This window comes from Mustelus asterias, chromosome 12, assembly GCF_964213995.1.
Source record: "Mustelus asterias chromosome 12, sMusAst1.hap1.1, whole genome shotgun sequence".
Classification (NCBI taxonomy): domain Eukaryota; kingdom Metazoa; phylum Chordata; class Chondrichthyes; order Carcharhiniformes; family Triakidae; genus Mustelus; species Mustelus asterias.
Window position 1 is genome coordinate 108755502 of NC_135812.1, and position 18176 is coordinate 108773677.

The 18176-nt window shown below is 42.9% G+C and overlaps 1 protein-coding gene across 8 annotated transcripts in view; it reads left to right on the top strand.

Moving 5' to 3' along the window:
- Positions 1 to 18176, top strand: part of LOC144501818 (C-Jun-amino-terminal kinase-interacting protein 4-like) — a 274627-nt gene that overhangs the window by 40135 nt on the left and 216316 nt on the right. For all 8 annotated transcript variants that reach the window (XM_078225869.1, XM_078225866.1, XM_078225865.1 and 5 more), the window contains exon 2: positions 5519 to 5639. In XM_078225869.1, coding sequence (XP_078081995.1) covers positions 5519 to 5639 — 121 coding nt within the window. The remainder of the gene's footprint in view (positions 1 to 5518; positions 5640 to 18176) is intronic.

Here is an 18176-nt window from a genome sequence, read left to right on the forward strand (position 1 = left end):
CAGATGACACTAAAATAGGCGGGATAGTAAGTTGCAATAATGAAATAAGAAATTTACAAATGGATATTGATAGGTTAAGTGAATAGGGCAAAATTTGGCAGATTGAGTTTAACAAGGATGAGTGTGAGGTTATCCATTTGGTAGGAAAAATACAAAGGCAAATTATCTAAATGGAGAGAAACTTCGGAGCGCTTTGGTGCAGAGGGATCTGGGTGTCCTTGTGCATGAATTGCAGTAAACTAGTATATTGGTACAGCAGGTAATAAGGAAGGCAAATGGAATCTTGGCATTTATTGCTAAAGAAATAGACTATAAAAGTACTGAAGTGTTGCTGCTACTGTACAAAGCGTTAATGAGACCGCTCATATATTGCACAGTTTTGGTCCCCTTATTTGAGGAGGGATGTAGTTGCACTGGAACAGAAACAGAAAATGCTGGAAAATCTCAGCAAGTCTGACAGCATCTGTGGGGAGAGAATAGAGCCAACATTTTGAGTCTCGATGACCCTTCATCAGAGCCATCTAGGGTCATCTAGACTCGAAACATTGGCTCTATTCTCTCCCCACAGATGCTGTCAGACTTGCTGAGATTTTCCAGTATTTTCTGTTTTTGTTTCAGATTCCAGCATCTGCAGTATTTTGCTTTTATCTGTAAAAGTAAAGTTTATTTATTAGTCACACACTGCAATGAAGTTGCTGTGAAAATCACCTAGTCGCCACACTCCGGCGCCTTTTTAGGTCAATGTACCTAACCAGCACGTCTTTCAGAATGTGGGAGGAAACCAGAGCACGTGGAGGAAACCCACGCAGACATGGGGAGAACGTGAAAACTCCACACAGACAATGACTCAAGCCGGGAACTGAACCCAGGTCCCTGGCGCTGTGAGGCAGCAGTGCTAACCACTGTGCCCCTGTGCCACCCCCTGTGCTACAGTGCTGCCCCGTGTGCTTACCGTGCCACCCCCGTAGTTGCACTGGAGTTGATTTAGAGGTGGTTCACTGGGTTGATTTCCGATATGAGGGGTTTTTGTCTTACGGAGATAGATTCGGCAGTTTAGACCTATACTCCCTGGAGTCTAGAAGAATGAGAGGAGATCAATTGAGGTTTACAAGATGATAAGGAGATTGACAAAGTAGACATGGAGAGGACGTTTCCTCTTGTAGGGCAACCTCGAACAAGAGTTCATAGTTTTAGGAAAAGGGGTGGCAAATTTAAAACTGATGAGGAGAAATTGCTTCTCTCAAAGGGTGGTGAATCTGTGGAATTCACTACCCCAGTGTGTGCTGGATGCCTGGACTTTGAATAAATTTAAGGAATAGGTGGACAGATTTTTAATTATTAAGGGTTTGAAGGACTATGGTGAACAGGTGGAATTGAGGCTGAGATGAGATCAGCTATGATCGCATTAAATGGTGGAGCAGGCCCGAGGGCTGAATTGCCTATTCCTGCTCCTAGTTCTTACGGTTCTTATGAATGTTGTGCAGCTCTGCACCCTGCAGAAGCATGGTGTGGTTTCCATGACGTGTTAAAGTGCTAAAATCAGCCTGTGCTGGATTACAGCTTGCGTGCAACCCACCCTCAGGATTTGAATCGCTTGTTTGAGGGAATAAAAGTGTTCATTTTACCCATTGCTCACCAGATCTTTTTTACATTTGTTGTTTGAAGCAAGGTACGCTGCTTAAATGACAACATAAAATTAAACGTCGACGTTCAGCAGTGTAGATCGCAGTGTTTTTTGATTTATCGATTTCTTTGCAACAAATACTACCAGTTAAACTGAAAGAAAAACATATTTGTATTTTGAGCTCAATCTTGTGTTTCAGTAATTTGATTTAATGCCAGAAAGAAGTTCTTCTGATGGCTGGTTGACACATTGAAGGCCTGATTCTCCCGACTTCTTCAGGTGGTCCATGGGAATCCCAATGTCCCCGTGAATGGGTGTTGGCCGAAAATTGGGATTCCCGTCAGGCGTGAGGATTCTCGGGATTCACTCAGCTTGTCCGGCTGGCCCGATCAGGTTCCCACCCAGAGCAGGCGACAACCTGATCATTTGAATGTCATTAGCAGGCCATGGTGGCACAGTGGTTAGCACTGCTGCCTCACAGCACCAAGGATCCAGGTTCGATTGCCGGCTTGGGTCACTGTCTATGCAGAGTCTGCACGTCCCCGTGTCTGCGTGGGTTTCCTTCGGGTGCTTCAGTTTCCTCCCACAGTCCAAAAGACGTGTTGGTTAGGTGCATTGGCCATGCTAAATTCTCTCAGTGTACCCAAACAGGCACTGGAATGTGGCGACTAGGGGATTTTCACAGTAACTTCATTGCAGTGTTAATTAAGCCTACTTGTGACGGTAATAAATAAACTTAAACTTAAAAAACATCACCCCTCCCCCACACCATGCAGGCATGAGGGTGACCTGACCAGTCCCTCCCCTCGAGAGAGAGAGAGAGAGAGACACTCACACACACACACACACACACAGGCAGAGCCTCCCTTTCCTCTCGGACTCTCTTCTTGAGAGTCTGCACTGACAAAACTGGACTATATCTACACTAATCTCACTTTCCAGCACTTTACCCATTGCCTTGAATATTTCAAGTGCTCATCCACATACTTTTTGAAGGTCGTGAAGTTTCCCGCCTATATTCTACTTACGTTCCATCGTCCCACCACCCCCTTTGTGAAAAAGGTTTTCCTCAAATCCCCTCTATTCCTCCAACCCCTCATTTTAAAATTATGCCCCCTTGACCTTTCAACTAAGGTCTGCAGGTATATTCATTTGGTTATTACTTATAATGTGTAGTAGACCAAAGTTATACAATGTGAATTCACCTAGAGGAAGCCACAGCTGAGGGACTATCATTACATGGAGAGATTTGAGATGCTGTTACTATTACCACTGTAGTGATTTAATAGTTTATACATTATGAAGGGTTTTGATATTTTGAATAGGATGGCACTGTGGCTAGCATTGCTGCCTCAGCACCAGGGACCCAGGTGACTGGGTGACTGTGGTGTTTGCATGGGTTTCCTCCGAGTGCTCCGGTTTCCTCCCACAGTCCAAAGATGTGTAAGTTAGGTAGATTAGCCACGGTAAATGTGTGGGGTTATGGAGCAAGGTGGGGCGGGTAGGCTTGGGTAAGATGTTCCTTCGGAGAGTTGGTGCAGAATGAATGGGCCAAATGGCCTATTGCACTGTAGGAATTGTATGGACATCCTTTGTTTGGAGTGAATGGTTATGGATCATTAACTTAGGAGAGAAATTGGGAACTTTAAAAAAAAATGTATGTGTAAGGTTGTTGAAGCTTAGAATGTTTTGTCATCTTTTAAAGGAATCATCCACAAGGACTGCAGGGTATTGGGAAAGGCAATAAAAGCTGGCCTTGTCAGTGAGACCCAAGTGAACGAATAAAAAGCCAGAGAAATGCTGGAAGCAGACAATGTTATAGAGCTGTGAGGAGAGCCAGTGAACTTGGTTAACATGACAAACTGTATGTTTTCCTTCATGGTTTTTGCAGTTTGGAGTAAGATGCATTATTCGGCAAAGTAGAGGGACACCTGAGCTCTTAATCAGTTACCTGGAAGTGCTTTGCTTTAGTAGGTTTTAAAAAGGGCACATTTTGATGTTCCTAAAGTCCATAATCTGCCCTTGAAAAGCAAAAAAATACATTTTTCCCCATTGAACTTTTGTACAAAGTGTAGATGCATTTGTTTTGTACAATCCAATGATTGGATGTTCTGTGATGAATGCAGAAGTCATATTGTGAGTGTCTGGAGTTTTTAGTAGCGATCCCAGTTTTCACTTATTGGGGTGGCACAGTGGTTAGCACTGCTGCCTCACAGTGCCAGGAATCCAGGTTCGATTCCCAGCTTGGGTCATTGTCTGTATGGACTTTGCACGTTCTTCCCCTGACCATGTGGGTTTCCTCCGGGTTCTCCGGTTTCCACCCCACTCCAAAGATGTGCAGGTTAGATGCATTGACCATGCTAAATTCCCCCTCAGCGTACTCGAACAGGCACCGGAGTGTGGCGACGAGGGGGTTTTCACAGTAACTTCATTGCAGTGTGAATGTAAGCCTACTTGTGACACTAATAAATAAACTTTAAACTTGAATTGCTGTGTTTTTGCAGAGGTGTTCAAAAAGCACCACCCTCTACCCCACCCGGCACAAGGTGCATCTCTGGACATAATTTTATGATGAAATGTTACCATTTGATTGCAGATTGCACTAAGTATGTGCACATAAGTTGCATAAGTAATGTCTTCTGGAAGTGGGTAGAGTATTTGAGTTTCTTTCCACTTTTAATGCCTTTAGCCTAAGGGAAGGAATGAATCAAACTGTGGCATGGGAGCAATTTCTGCCCAATTTATTGTCTTTAAATGGGAATAATTGAAAGGGGTTGCGTATCATTGGCTACAAAGGTATGCAGCACATGAGTAAATCAGTTAATAATGTCGTGCAGAGTTGCCACATGTATGTATAAATAGAATACAACATTGTTCCCTTGGGAGGGAAATGGCAATACATGCTGCTACAATGAAAATGACTACTTTCTGCTTTCAGTATCTAGTGTGGGTTACTGCACCTAAATTGTGAATTGGTCAATACTGTTTATGATGGTTGAAAAATATATTTATTTGCCTTGCATGCTCCCTTTCCTATCTTTGGATAACTATTCAACTTTGCAGCATTAGATATGTTTTTGCTGGTGATCTTCTGTTTAATTTATTGGCTGATTTAATTTTTCAATTTATCAATCCATTCAGCTGGGAATGGATTAACAGTAAGTAATACTTTGTAAGGTTAAAAGCATCCAGACATCACTTTGTGTTTTACGTTACATTCCCATGGGTCATTGATGTGCCTTGCAATATCTCCAGTTTTATTGGGGAAATACCTTCTCTTTTCTGGTGACTGACAAGCTTGTTTGGCACAGAATCGGATCTATATATTACTACCAGGGCACCAAGAAGATTAAATACTGTACCCAGTCCACGTACATTTCTGTAAAACTCTGAGATTTATGTATTTTCACTTATTTAATAAGGGGTATGATGGGATAGCGTTCCTTTTACTGGACAAGTATCCAGAGACCTTAATGAATGATTCGGAGATTCAAATCTTGCCATGGCAGCTGAGGTAGTTAAATTCAGTTTTATTCCAGATTTATCAGTAATGGTGACAATGAAACTACCAGATTGTTACAAGAAAAATCTGATCTCTAACATCCTTAAGGGAAGTCAATCTGTTGCCTTTACTTAGTCTGGCCTACATTTGACTCAAAGCCAAAGCAATCTGGTTAGCTCTTAACTGCCATCTGAAATGATCTAGCAAGCCACTCAGTTATTTGGCCATGGGCAATAAATGCTGGTCTTGCCAGTGATGCTCACATCTTGTGAATAAATAATTTAAAAAAAAGGTCTGGCACCCAAATTTGTCTTGCGTTATTCTAATATATCGGAAATAGAATATCTACTGAGCAATTAAAAATGTAAAATGTATTTCCTCTGTCATCCTAGAAATTCATCGAGTTTGAGGATTCTCAAGAGCAGGAGAAGAAGGACCTGCAGATTCGTGTGGAGGTGTTGGAGTCGCAGACACGGCAGCTTGAACTCAAAGCAAAAAATTATGCAGATCAGAGTAAGTACACAGGGGCTGGTATTGTGGAATAATAGAGAGTTTAGGCCAGTAATCCAGACACCCAGACTAATATTTCAGCAGTATAGACTTCCATGTTGTTTGGATTTTTCAGGTTGGGGTGGATTCAAAATAAAGACGGAAATTGTAGGAAATAAAGATTATCATTTGTTGCGTGGAAAAGATTATGCTGAGATAAAAAATAAAATGCTGGAAATATTCAATAGGTCAGGCGGCAGCTGTGGCGGAAGAAACAGAGTTAATGTTTCAGATCCGTGATCTTTCAACCTGATTTTGCTGAAAGTACAGACCTGACATGTTAACCGTGATTTAATCTCCACAGATGTCTCTTGTCAGAAAGGGCTCTTTGGCCCATCGAGTCTGCACCAACAAAATTACCAGTAAAGTTGCACTAATTCCAGCACTTGTCCCGTATCCTTCAATGTTATGACATTTCAAGTGCTCATCCAGATACTTGGTTTCCAGTCTCCACTACCTTCTCAGGCAGTGCATTCCAGATTCTCACCAACCTCTGAGTGAATGTTTTTTTTCTCTCAAATCCCCTCTGAATCTTCTTCCCCTCTCCCTTAAACTATGCTCCCTTGTGATTGACCCCTCAACCAAGGGGAACAGCTGCTTCCTATTCACCCTGTCCAAACCCCTCATAATCTTAAACCTCAATCATGTCCCTCAGCTTTCTCTGCTCTAAAGAAAATAATCCAAGCCTATCCAGTCTCTCCTTATAGCTCCATCTCGGGCAACATTCTGTTGAATCTCCTCTGTTTATTTAGTGTCACAAGTACATTATCACTGCAATTAAGTTACTGTGAAAATCTCCTATTCGCCACACTCCGGCGTCTGCTCGGGTACACGGAGGGAGAATTTAGACTGTGGGAGGAAACCGGAGCACCCAGAGGAAACCCACGCAGACACTGTCCGTACAGACAGTGACCCAAGCCGGGAATCAAACCTAGGGTCCCTGGTGCTGTGAGGCAGCAGTGCTAACCACTTTGTCACCGTGTATGCAGTCACAACCTTTCTATAGTGAGGTGACCAGAACTGCACACAGTACTCCAGCTGTGGCCTAACCAGCGGTCTGTTCCGCTCCAACATAACCTCCTTGCTCTTGTACTCTATGCCACAACTGACAAAGACACATGTCCCATATACCTTCTTAACTACCCCATTCACCTCTGCCAACTTCAGGGATCTGTGAATAAGTACCCCATGTTCCTCTGAGCTTCCTAGTGTCCTGCCATTCATTAAATACTCCCTTGTCCTTATCCTGCTTCCAAAGTGCATCACCTCGCATGTATTATTATCAGGGTTAAATACCATCTGCCATCCATCCATATCTTCCTGTAACCTATGATCATCTTCTTCACTATTAACCACCTTACAATCTTGGTGTCATCTGCAAACTTACTTATCATCCCCGCCACATTCTCATCTATATCATTTATGTATAAAACAAACAATAAGGGACCCAGCACTGATCCTTGTGGTACGCGCCACTGGACATTCAAACAGCCTTCTACCACCACCCGTGTTACTAAGTCAGTTTCTAATCCATCTCGCCAAGTTCCCCTAAATTCCTCGTGCTTCAACCTTCTCGATCAGTTTCCCATGTGGGACCTTGTCAAAGGCTTCACTAGAATCCATATAAACTACATCAACTGCATTACCCTCATCCAGACACTCAATCACTTATTCCCAGTGTTTTCTGTTTTTATTTCAGATCTCAGCATCTGCAGTTATTTGTTTTGAAATGTTAATTCTGCAATTAGTGCAAGCTCCCTATGAAGATAAAAACAGTCAAGAAATCTGAGTTCTTGTTGAGAATTGTGCCTCTTTTGATGGGGTGAATGAAGTAAACATTACAGGTGAGCCTTGTGCTCTCCCATCCTCCTCCCACTGGTATAGTTAAACAAGTCTTTGTTCCTCACTAATTTCTTTTGATAGTCTTTTCTCTTTCTATCTTGTCTTGTCCTATCCTATTCCTGCAATGTGGGAGGAGTTGATGCCTTGGTACGGTCTCCGGTATCCTCCTCTAGCTGAAGCGGACATTGCATTGGTTTTGATGGTGAATATTGGCTATGGTTATCTGAGAGTGAAGCTCAAGCTTGTTCTCAACTGATGTCCCACATTGTATTTCCAGTAGTAGTTGTTGGACATTAATCAGGAAGAAGAAACCTTTGTTGACTTTCTTCTCCATTCTCTCTCTATCTTTCTCTTTCTGTTCCTTCCACCACTGCTATTTGCTGGCCGCTGTTTAAGGTGCTGGATTGTTGGAATTTACCCTCCGTGAAATTTAGTGTCAGAGGGAACAAAGAAATCAACTAGTTGTGAAGGGTGCTTGCATATTGAAGAAAATGTGGATATTTTGGTGATCTTTTAAGTTCTGCATTCCCAAATAATTTATAAATTTATGATTGAAGCTCCTACGTTACTAATGTTTAATTTGGGACATTCGTATTTGTGGGTTTGCTCCCAGAATTTATAAAGGATCTGGCTCCTATGGCTGCCCATTTTTTTTTACCTTCTGTGTATCAGTGGGCTGAACTTTATGGGTTGGGAGCTTATTGCTCTCCCCGAATTACAGAGCATGCGCTGGGATGTATTCGCCCCTCTATCCTTTGCACCTTTTAACCAGCTGTGTTTAAAACCATGTCTCTGTTCTCTGTTGTTCATATTCAGCAGTTTTAGCTGATTAAACTCCAGCGATACATGCACACTTGAGGGTTCCTAAGCCTTAGCTCTTCCATGTTATCCTTAAGGTACCTGGGTGTTGTAAATCAATGGGGACAGCATATAGGATGAACAGGAGCTCTGGGCAGCATGGTGGTACAGTGGTTAGCACTGCTGCCTCACAGTGCCAGGGACCCGGGTTCGATTCCCGGCTTGGGTCACTGTCTGTGTGGAGTCTGCACGTTCTCCCCGTGTCTGCGTGGGTTTCCTCCGGGTGCTCAGGTTTCCTCCCACAGTCCGAAGATGAGCAGGTTAGGTGGATTGGCCATGCCAAATTGTCCCTCAGTGTACCCAAACAGGTGCTGGAGTGTGGCGATTAGGGGATTTTCACAGTAACTTCGTTGCAGTGTTAATGTAAGCCTACTTGTGACACTAATGAATAAACTTTAAACTGTAGGTGAATGTAGATTGTTATCATACTGAATTTTGAGACTTTGGGTATGATTTATGGTCTTCCATGTGTGACAAGCCAGCCAGCTGTTCAACATAAGTCATTGGGATTTTACAAATTAATTTTTGATCGATAGCAGCGTACTTATTCCTGATTTACAGCACAAACATCCTGTTTGATGATTATAAAATGTATGTTTCGTTTAATAAGTTGTGGTTTCAAGAGGAAAGATTAGACATTATAGACACGATTCATTTATTATTCGGAAATTATAATATATGTACGTTTATTATGCATGTATAAATCAATTAATATTGATTTAGGAGGAGAAGTTGCATTTATACAGTACCTTTCACAATCTCAGGACTTCTCAAAGTGCTTCATAGCTGTTGAAGTACTTTCAAAACAGTGTGGAATTTGGGGAGTTGGACGGTGCTATGTAGAGTGGATATAGTTTGTCAGTAAGCAGAATAGATAATCTATATGCGAGTAAGTATAATGATGCTGTCTTCATTGCATTGCCAGCTACTGGTTCCATTTTTACCTATCCCAGCACAATTTACACATTTCTTACAATGTTTCCTTTTGCAAAGTCACATCCAGTTAGCACCAATTTTACATCCTTTTCCTCTCCTATTTAGTGATATTATCATAAGTTAATTTTATATGTATGCCAGTAATACCTAGCTGGTGCACCACCATGCTTAATTCCACAAGAACCTGACCTAAACAACAGCTACCTGTTGGTGTCTTTTATTATAGTGAAACATCTCAAAGTACTTCAGAGGTAAAAGCAATCAGACACAGTCACGGTGGATTGTGAGTAGAAGCTAAAGGCAGAATTGAAGAGGCAGGTTATCACAAGTAAACAATAATACTACATGACCACAAACTCAATGTATACATTTTCTGATTCTGATGCAGGGGATGGAATATCAAATTCTGCAGACAATACAAAAATAGGGAGAGTGATTAACTGTAATGATGGTTATCAAATTACTTTAGGAAACCAAGTTCAGTTGGGGAGATGGATGTTGAAAGACGTGTAGTGCAGGAAAATGTGAGGTAAGGTATTTTAGAACAGAAAATATAGCGCAGGAACAGGCCCTTCGGCCATCCAAGCCTGTACTGATCATGATGCCCTAACTAAACTTAAAAAAACCCTTTTGCCCTTGGTCTGTATCCCTCTATTCCCTCCCTATTCATGTACCCATCCAGATGCCTCTTAAATGTTGCTAATGTGCTTCCATCACCTCCTCTGGTAGCGCATTCCAGGCACCCACCACTCTGTGAAAAACTTCCCCTGCACATCTCCCTTAAACTTTTCCCCTCTCATCTTGAACCTGTGCCTCCTTGTAAGTGACACTTCAACCCTGGGAACAAGCCTCTGACTATCCACCCTGTCTATGCCTCTCATAATTTTGTAAACCTCTATCAGGTCTCCCCTCAGCCTCTGTCTTTCCACTGAAAACAATCCTAGTTTATTCAACCTCTCCTCGTAGCCAACACCCTCGAGACCAGCCAACATCCTGGCGAACCTTCTTTGCACTCTCTCCAAAGCTTCCATGTCCTCCTGGTAATGTGGTGACCAGAACTGCACGCAATACTCCAAATGCGGCCTAACCAAGGTTTTATATAGCTGCAACATGATTTCCCAACTCTTGTACTCAATGCCCCAGCTGGTGAAGGTTCTTAATCACCTTAGCCACCTGTGTTGCCACTTTTAGGGAACTGTGGACCTGCACGCCCAGATCCCTCTAAGTTAATGTTATAGAGTCATAGAGGTTTACAGCATGGAAACAGGCCCTTCGGCCCAACTTGTCCATGCCGTCCTTTTTTTTTAAACCCCTAATTTAATCACAATTGCCCGCATTTGGCCCATATCTCTCTATACCCATTGTACCCATGTAACTATCCAAGTGCTTTTTAAAAGACAAAATTGTACCTGCTTCTACTCCTACCTCTGGCAGCTTGTTCCAGACACTCACCACCTTCTGTGAAAAAATTGCCCCTTTGGACACTTTTGTATCTCTCCCCTCTCACCTTAAACCTATGCCCTCTAGTTTTAGACTCCCCTACCTTTGGGAAAAGATATTGACTAGCTGATCTGTGCTCCTCATTATTTTATAGACCTCTATAAGATCACCCCTCAGCCTCCTACGCTCCAGAGAAAAAAGTCCCAGTCTATCCATCAAGTCTCGGTCGCATCCTAGTAAATCTTTTCTGCACTCATTCTAGTTTAATAATATCCTTTCTATAATAGGGTAACTAGAATTGCACACCGTATTCCAAGTGTGGCCTTACCAATGTCTTGTACAACCTCAACAAGACATTCCTACTCCTGTATTCAATGTTCTGACCGATGAAACCAAGCATGCCGAATTCCTTCTTCACCACTCTGTCCACCTGTGACTCCATTTTCAAGGAGTTATGAACACGTATCCCTAGATCTCTTTGTTCTGTAACTCTCCCCAATGCCCTACCATTAACTGAGTAAGTCCTGCCCTGGTTCAATCTACCAAAATGCATCACCCCGCATTTGTCTAAATTAAACTCCATCTGCCATTCGTCAGCCCACTGGCCCAATTGATCAAGATCCCATTGCAATTGGAGATAACTTTCTTCACGGTCCACTATGTCACCAATCTTAGTGTCATCTGCAAACTTGCTAACCATGCCTCCTATATTCTCATCCAAATCATTAATATAAATGTTCCTAAGGGTTCTGCCATTTACACTATAATTCACATCTAAATTTGATCCTCCAAAGTGCATCAAGTCACATTTGTCCAGATTAAACTCCATCCATTTCTGTGCCCAAGTCCCCAATCTATCTGTATCTTGTGCACTATCAGCCACTCCACCAATCTTCATATCATCCGCAAACTTACTAATCAGACCATGTACATTTTCCTCCAGATCATTTATATAAACCACAAACAACAGAGGTCCTAGCACTGATCCTTTGGAATACCACTAGCTACAGATCTCCATTCTGAAAAACACTCTTCCACTGCTACTCTGTCTTTTATAACCAAACCAGTTCTGCATCCATCTAGCCAGCCCACCCCAAATCCCATGTGATTTTAGTTTTTGTACCAGTCTGCCGGGTGGAACCTTGTCAAACGCCTTACTAAAGTCCATACACAGCTGTTACCTCATCAATTATCTTTGTCACCTCTTCAAAAAACTCAATCAAGTTGGTGAGACATGACCTTCCCCATAGAAAACCATGCTGTTTGTCACTAACTAGTCCATTTTCCTCCAAATGTACATATATCGTGTCTCTCAGTATCTTCTCCTAAAGCTTCCCCACCACTGATGTCAGGCTTACCGGCCTGTAATTTGCTGGATTATCCCTGCTTCTTTTCTTAAACAAGGGAACAACATTGGCTATTTTCCAGTCCTCTGGAACCTTTCCTGTGGTCAAAGAAGATGTGAAGATATCTGGTAAAGCCCCAGCTATTTCTCCCCTTGCCTCCCGCAGTAACCTGAGATAGATCCCATCCAGCCCTGGGGACTTGTCTATCTTAATGCAATTTATGATACTCAACACTTGGTCCTTTTGATATATTGATGTTCTCAGGAGCGTTCACATACCTATCCCTGACCTCCACATCCATCATGTCCTTCTCCTTGGTGAATACCGATACAAAGTAGTCATTAAGGATCTCGCCCACTTCCTGTGGGTCCACGCATGACTTCCCTCCATTGAGTGGGCCTGCTGTTTCTACCCTCTTGCTCGCAATATATGGGATTCTCCTTGACCCTGTTGGCTAAAGAAGGAAGAAAAGTAAGAAAATAAATTTGCACTAAATTATCAAACTTTGGAAGAACAAAGAGATTTAGTTCAGGGACATAACAAGGAGTTTAAGTGATAGCATTCTTGCTTTTGATGCGAAAGTTTGTGGGTTCAAGTCTCACTGCAGAGCCTTCAGCACATGATCTCGGTTGACACCTCGGTGTGGCACTGAGTGAAGTGCCATGTTTCAGATGACAATGCTTCAAAACAGCAGATAATTAAGGCAAAACATTAGCTAAATATGGGAAAACCTATTTTCTCTCGATAACATGTTGGTGACTCAAGGTATAAATTTCAAGGTAACCAAGAGGAGGAGGCAGAGATGAGGTGATGGAATGCCCCTTTCAAAAATCCTACAGAAGCAGAATTTATAATCATTGTGAATGGAAATTGAATAAATATTTGAGAAAAAGAAGAAATGGGATTAAATGGAAAGCTCTTTCAGAGAACAGGTGCAGTGGGCTGAATGCTTCCTGTGCTGTAACATTCTGTGATTATATGTGTGTGAGATTTTTACCATCTGAAACTATTTTTTTAAAGCCAGAAACAGTGGATAATTTAAGCAGCAATATTCTGACACTCAAACTGTCACCATAACAACTTCTTAAATAGATGCAGAAAAGCTTCTGATGTTTCTCTGGCAGAAGAATCACAAACAAAGCTGATTCATAGACTCAATGTAGCCATGGTTCAGTTGGTAGGAGGTCGTTCAGTTGGGGAGGTCGTGCCTGACAAACCTGTTAGAGTTCTTTGAAGAGATAACAAATAGGTTAGACCAAGGAGAGCCAATGGATGTTATCTATCTTGACTTCCAAAAGGCCTTTGACAAGGTGCCTCACGGGAGACTGCTGAATAAAATAAGGGCCCATGGTATTCGAGGCAAGGTACTAACATGGATTGACGATTGGCTGTCAGACAGAAGGCAGAGAGTTGGGATAAAAGGTTCTTTCTCAGAATGGCAACCGGTGACAAGTGGTGTCCCGCAGGGTTCAGTGTTGGGGCCACAGCTGTTCTCTTTATATATTAACGATCTAGATGACGGGACTGGGAGCATTCTGGCCAAGTTTGCCGATGATACAAAGATAGGTGGAGGGGCAGGTAGTATTGAGGAGGTGGGGAGGCTGCAGAAAGATTTAGACAGTTTAGGAGAGTGGTCCAAGAAGTGGCTGATGAAATTCAACGTGGGCAAGTGCGAGGTCGTACACTTTGGAAAAAAGAATAGAGGCATGGACTATTTTCTAAACGGTGACAAAATTCATAATGCTAAAGTGCAAAGGGACTTGGGAGTCCTAGTCCAGGATTCTCTAAAGGTAAACTTGCAGGTTGAGTCCGTAATTAAGAAAGCAAATGTAATGCTGTCATTTATCTCAAGAGGCTTGGAATACAAAAGCAGGGATGTACTTCTGAGGCTTTATAAAGCACTGGTTAGGCCCCATTTGGAGTACTGTGAGCAATTTTGGGCCCCACACCTCAGGAAGGACATACTGGCACTGGAGCGGGTCCAGCGGAGATTCACACGGATGATCCCAGGAATGGTAGGCCTGACATACGATGAACGTCTGAGGATCGTGGGATTATATTCATTGGAGTTTAGGAGGTTGAGGGGAGATCTGATAGAAACTTACAAGATAATGAACGGCTTAGATAGGATGGACGTAGGGAAGTTGTTTCCATTAACAGGGGAGACTAGGACGCGGGGGCACAGCCTTAGAATAAAAGGGAGTCACTTTAGAACAGAGATGAGGAGAAATTTCTTCAGCCAGAGAGTGGTGGGTCTGTGGAATTCATTGCCACAGAGGGCTGTGGAGGCCGAGACGTTGAGCGTCTTCAAGACAGAAATTGATAAATTCTTGATTTCTCGAGGAATTAAGGGCTATGGGGAGAGAGCGGGTAAATGGAGTTGAAATCAACCATGATTGAATGGTGGAGTGGACTCGATGGGCCGAATGGCCTTACTTCCGCTCCTATGTCTTATGGTCTTATGGTCTTATGGTAGCACTCTTGCTTCTGAGTCACAAGGTTCCAGGTTCAAGTCCCACTCCAGCACTTGAGCATAAAAATCAAGGCTGATGTTTCAGTGCAGTGATGAGGGAGCACTGTAATGTCAGAGGTGCCTCTTGGGTGAGACATTAAACCATTAAATGGGATTAGAATGGTTAGGTGGTTGTTTTTGACTGGTGCAGATATGATGGGCTGAAGGGCCTTTTCTGTGCTGTAGACCTTCATGACTCTAATATCAACCCAGGCATTCAAATTCCATTTTCCAGCACTTGGTCCATAGCCTTGTATGTCTTGGCATTGCAAATGCACATCTAAATATTTCTTTAATGTTATGAGGGTCTCTGCCTCCACCACCGTTTCAGGCAGTGAGTTCCAAACTCCCATCACCCTCTTGGTGAAAAAGGTTTTCCTCACATCCCCTCTAAACCTCCCGCCCCTCACCTTAAATCTATATCCCTGGCCATTGATCCCTCCGTAAGAGTTTTAACAACACCAGGTTAAAGTCCAACAGGTTTATTTGGTAGCAAATGCCATTAGCTTTCGGAGCGCTGCTCCTTCGTCAGATGGAGTGGAAATCTGCTCTCAAACAGGGCACAGAGACACAAAATCAAGTTACAGAATACTGATTTAGAATGCGAATCTCTACAGCCAACCAGGTCTTAAAGATACAGACAATGTGAGTGGAGGGAGCATTAAGCACAGGTTAAAGAGATATGTATTGTCTCCAGACAGGACAGCCAGTGAGATTCTGCAAGTCCAGGAGGCAAGCTGTGGGGGTTACCGATATTGTGACATAAACCCAAGATCCACTCCATCTGACGAAGGAGCAGTGCTCCGAAAGCTAATGGCATTTGCTACCAAATAAACCTGTTGGACTTTAACCTGGTGTTGTTAAAACTCTTACTGTGTTCACCCCAGTCCAATGCCGGCATCTCCACATCATTGATCCCTCCACCAAGGGGAAAAGTTTCTTCCTGTCTATCTATGCCTCACATAATCTTATACTTCTCAATTCTCTCAGTCTCCTCTGTTCCAATGAAAACAACCCTAACCTTAATGTTCAAAGATCCTGTGACAGTATTTTGAAGGCAGGCAGGGGATTGTTCCTGAAATTCTGGCCAAATTTATCTCCCGATCAACATCACAATAGAGCAGTTTTACTGGTCATTATCACATTGCCTTGTGAGTGTGTGGAGCTTGCTGTGTGCAAATTGGTTGCCGTGTTCTCTGTGTTACAAAAGTTAACTACACTTCAAGAAGCACTTCATTGGTTATAACGCACTGAGGTGTCAGGTGGTCATGAAAAATACATATAAATGCAAGTCTGTCTACATACAATGCATAAGGAGTCAATTTGGCTCAACCTCTTGTGCTGGCTCTTTGAAAAGAGCTCTTTGTCCCACTCCTCTGCTTTCTTCTTTTTAGATATATATTAATTCTTCTCTAAATATTACTATAGACGGTGCCTCCAGCACCTTTCAGGAAGAAATTTATTGGGCTACACTGAATAGAGAAAAATTTCCCCTGGTTTCTTTACCAATTACGCTAAATTTGTGTCTTTTTGATTTGATTTATTATTGTCACATGTACTGTATACAGTGCAAAATATTGTTTCTTGCACGCTATACAGACAAAGCATACCGATGATAGAGAATATAGAGGAGAAGGAAAGGAGAGGGTGCAGGATATAATGTTACAGTCATAGCTAGGGTGTAGAGAAAGATCAATTTAATGTAAGGTAGGTCCATCCAAAAGTCTGATGTTGGCAGGGAAGAAACTGTTCTTGAGTCGGTTCGTACGTGATCTCAGACTTTTGTATCTTTTTCCGGATGGAAGAAGGTGGAAGAGAGTATGTCCAGTATGCGTGGGGTCCTTGATTATGCTGGCTGCTTTTCCGAGGCAGCGGGAAGTATAGACAGAGTCAATGAATGGGAGGCTGGTTTTTGTGATGTTCTGGGCTACGTTCACAACCCTTTGTAGTTTCTTGCGGTCTTGGTCAGAGCAGGAGCCATACCAAGTTGTGATACATCTGGAAAGAATGTTTTCTGTGGTGCATCTGTAGAAAATTGGTGAGAGACGTAGCGGATATGCCGAATTTCCTTAGCTTCCTGAGAAAGTAGAGGAGTTGGTGGGCTTTCTTAACTATAGCGTCAGCATGGAGGGACCAGGACAGGTTGTTGGTGATCTGGATACCTAGAAACCTCAAGTTCTCGACCACTTCATCCCCGTTGATGTAGACAGGGGCACGTCCTCCACTACGCTTCCTGAAGTCGATGACTATCTTCTTTGTTTTATTGACATTGAGGGAGAGATTATTGTCACCGCACCAGTTCACCAGATTCTCTATCTATTTCCTGAACTCTGTCTCAGCATTATTTGAGATCTGACCCCCTACAGTGGTGTCATCAGCAAACTTGAAAATGGAGCGAGAGCAGAATTTGTCCACAAGGTCATAAGTGTATAAGGAGTATAGTAAAGGGCTAAGAAAACAGCCTTGCGGGGCACTGGTGTTGAGGATAACTGTGGAGGAGGCATTATTGCCTACCCTTAGTGATTGCGGTGTGTGTGTTAGGAAGTCTCGGATCCAGTTCCAGAGGGAGGAGCCGATCCCTAGGCCATGGAGTTTGGAGATGAGTTTTGTTGGAATGAAGGTGTTGAAGGCTGAGCTGTAATCTATGAATAGGAGTCTGACATAGGTGTCTTTGTCATCCAGGTGTTGCAGGGTTGAGTGGTGGGCCAGGGAGATGGCATCTGCTATAGACCTGTTGCGGTGATGGGTGAATTGTAGTGGATCCAGGCAATCTGGAAGCCAGAGTTGATCCGTGCCATGACTAACCTTTCAAAGCACTTCATAATGATAGCAGTCAGAGCTACCAGGCGATAGTCATTAAGGTACGCTGCTTGGCTTTTCGTTTTTACAGTAATGATTGTTGTCGTCTTGAAGTAGGTAGGACCTCAGATTGGTGTAAGGAGAGGTTAAAGATGTCTGCGGATACCCCCGCCAGGTGGTCCATGCAGGATCTGAATGCTTGTCCAAGTACTCCATCTGGGCCAGTCGTTTTCCATGGGTTAACTTTCAAGAAGGCTGATCTGACGTCTCCGCTGGTGACCCCGGATACCAAGATGCGATGATGTCCCTCTGGTGACCAAGCCTCCTATTAGTGTTAAGTTTTTAAATTACTCTGTCAAAACTTTTCCAAGTTTTAAACCCGCTAATACATCTCTCCTGACCATCTCTGTTAAAGGTGTTAAGAAATTGGGGCAAAGGCAGATATATGGAGTTTGGTTGTAGATCAACGATTGAATGGTGGAACAGGCTCAGGGGCTAAATAGCCTGGAGGAAGAACAATCTTGGCTTCTTCAGTCTGTCTACAGAAATAAACATCCTCATCATTGGTTTCATTCCAGTAAATCTCACCCCCTCCCTAAAGGTTGACATCCTTCCTAAAGTGCAACACCCATAGTTGGACACACTGCCAGCTGATGCCTCATCATAGAGATTTAGCACCACTTTCCATGCTTTTGTCTGCTATGCCTTTATTTATAAAGGCAACAATCCCAAAAGCTTTTTAAATGATTGGCACAAAATAACAATTTT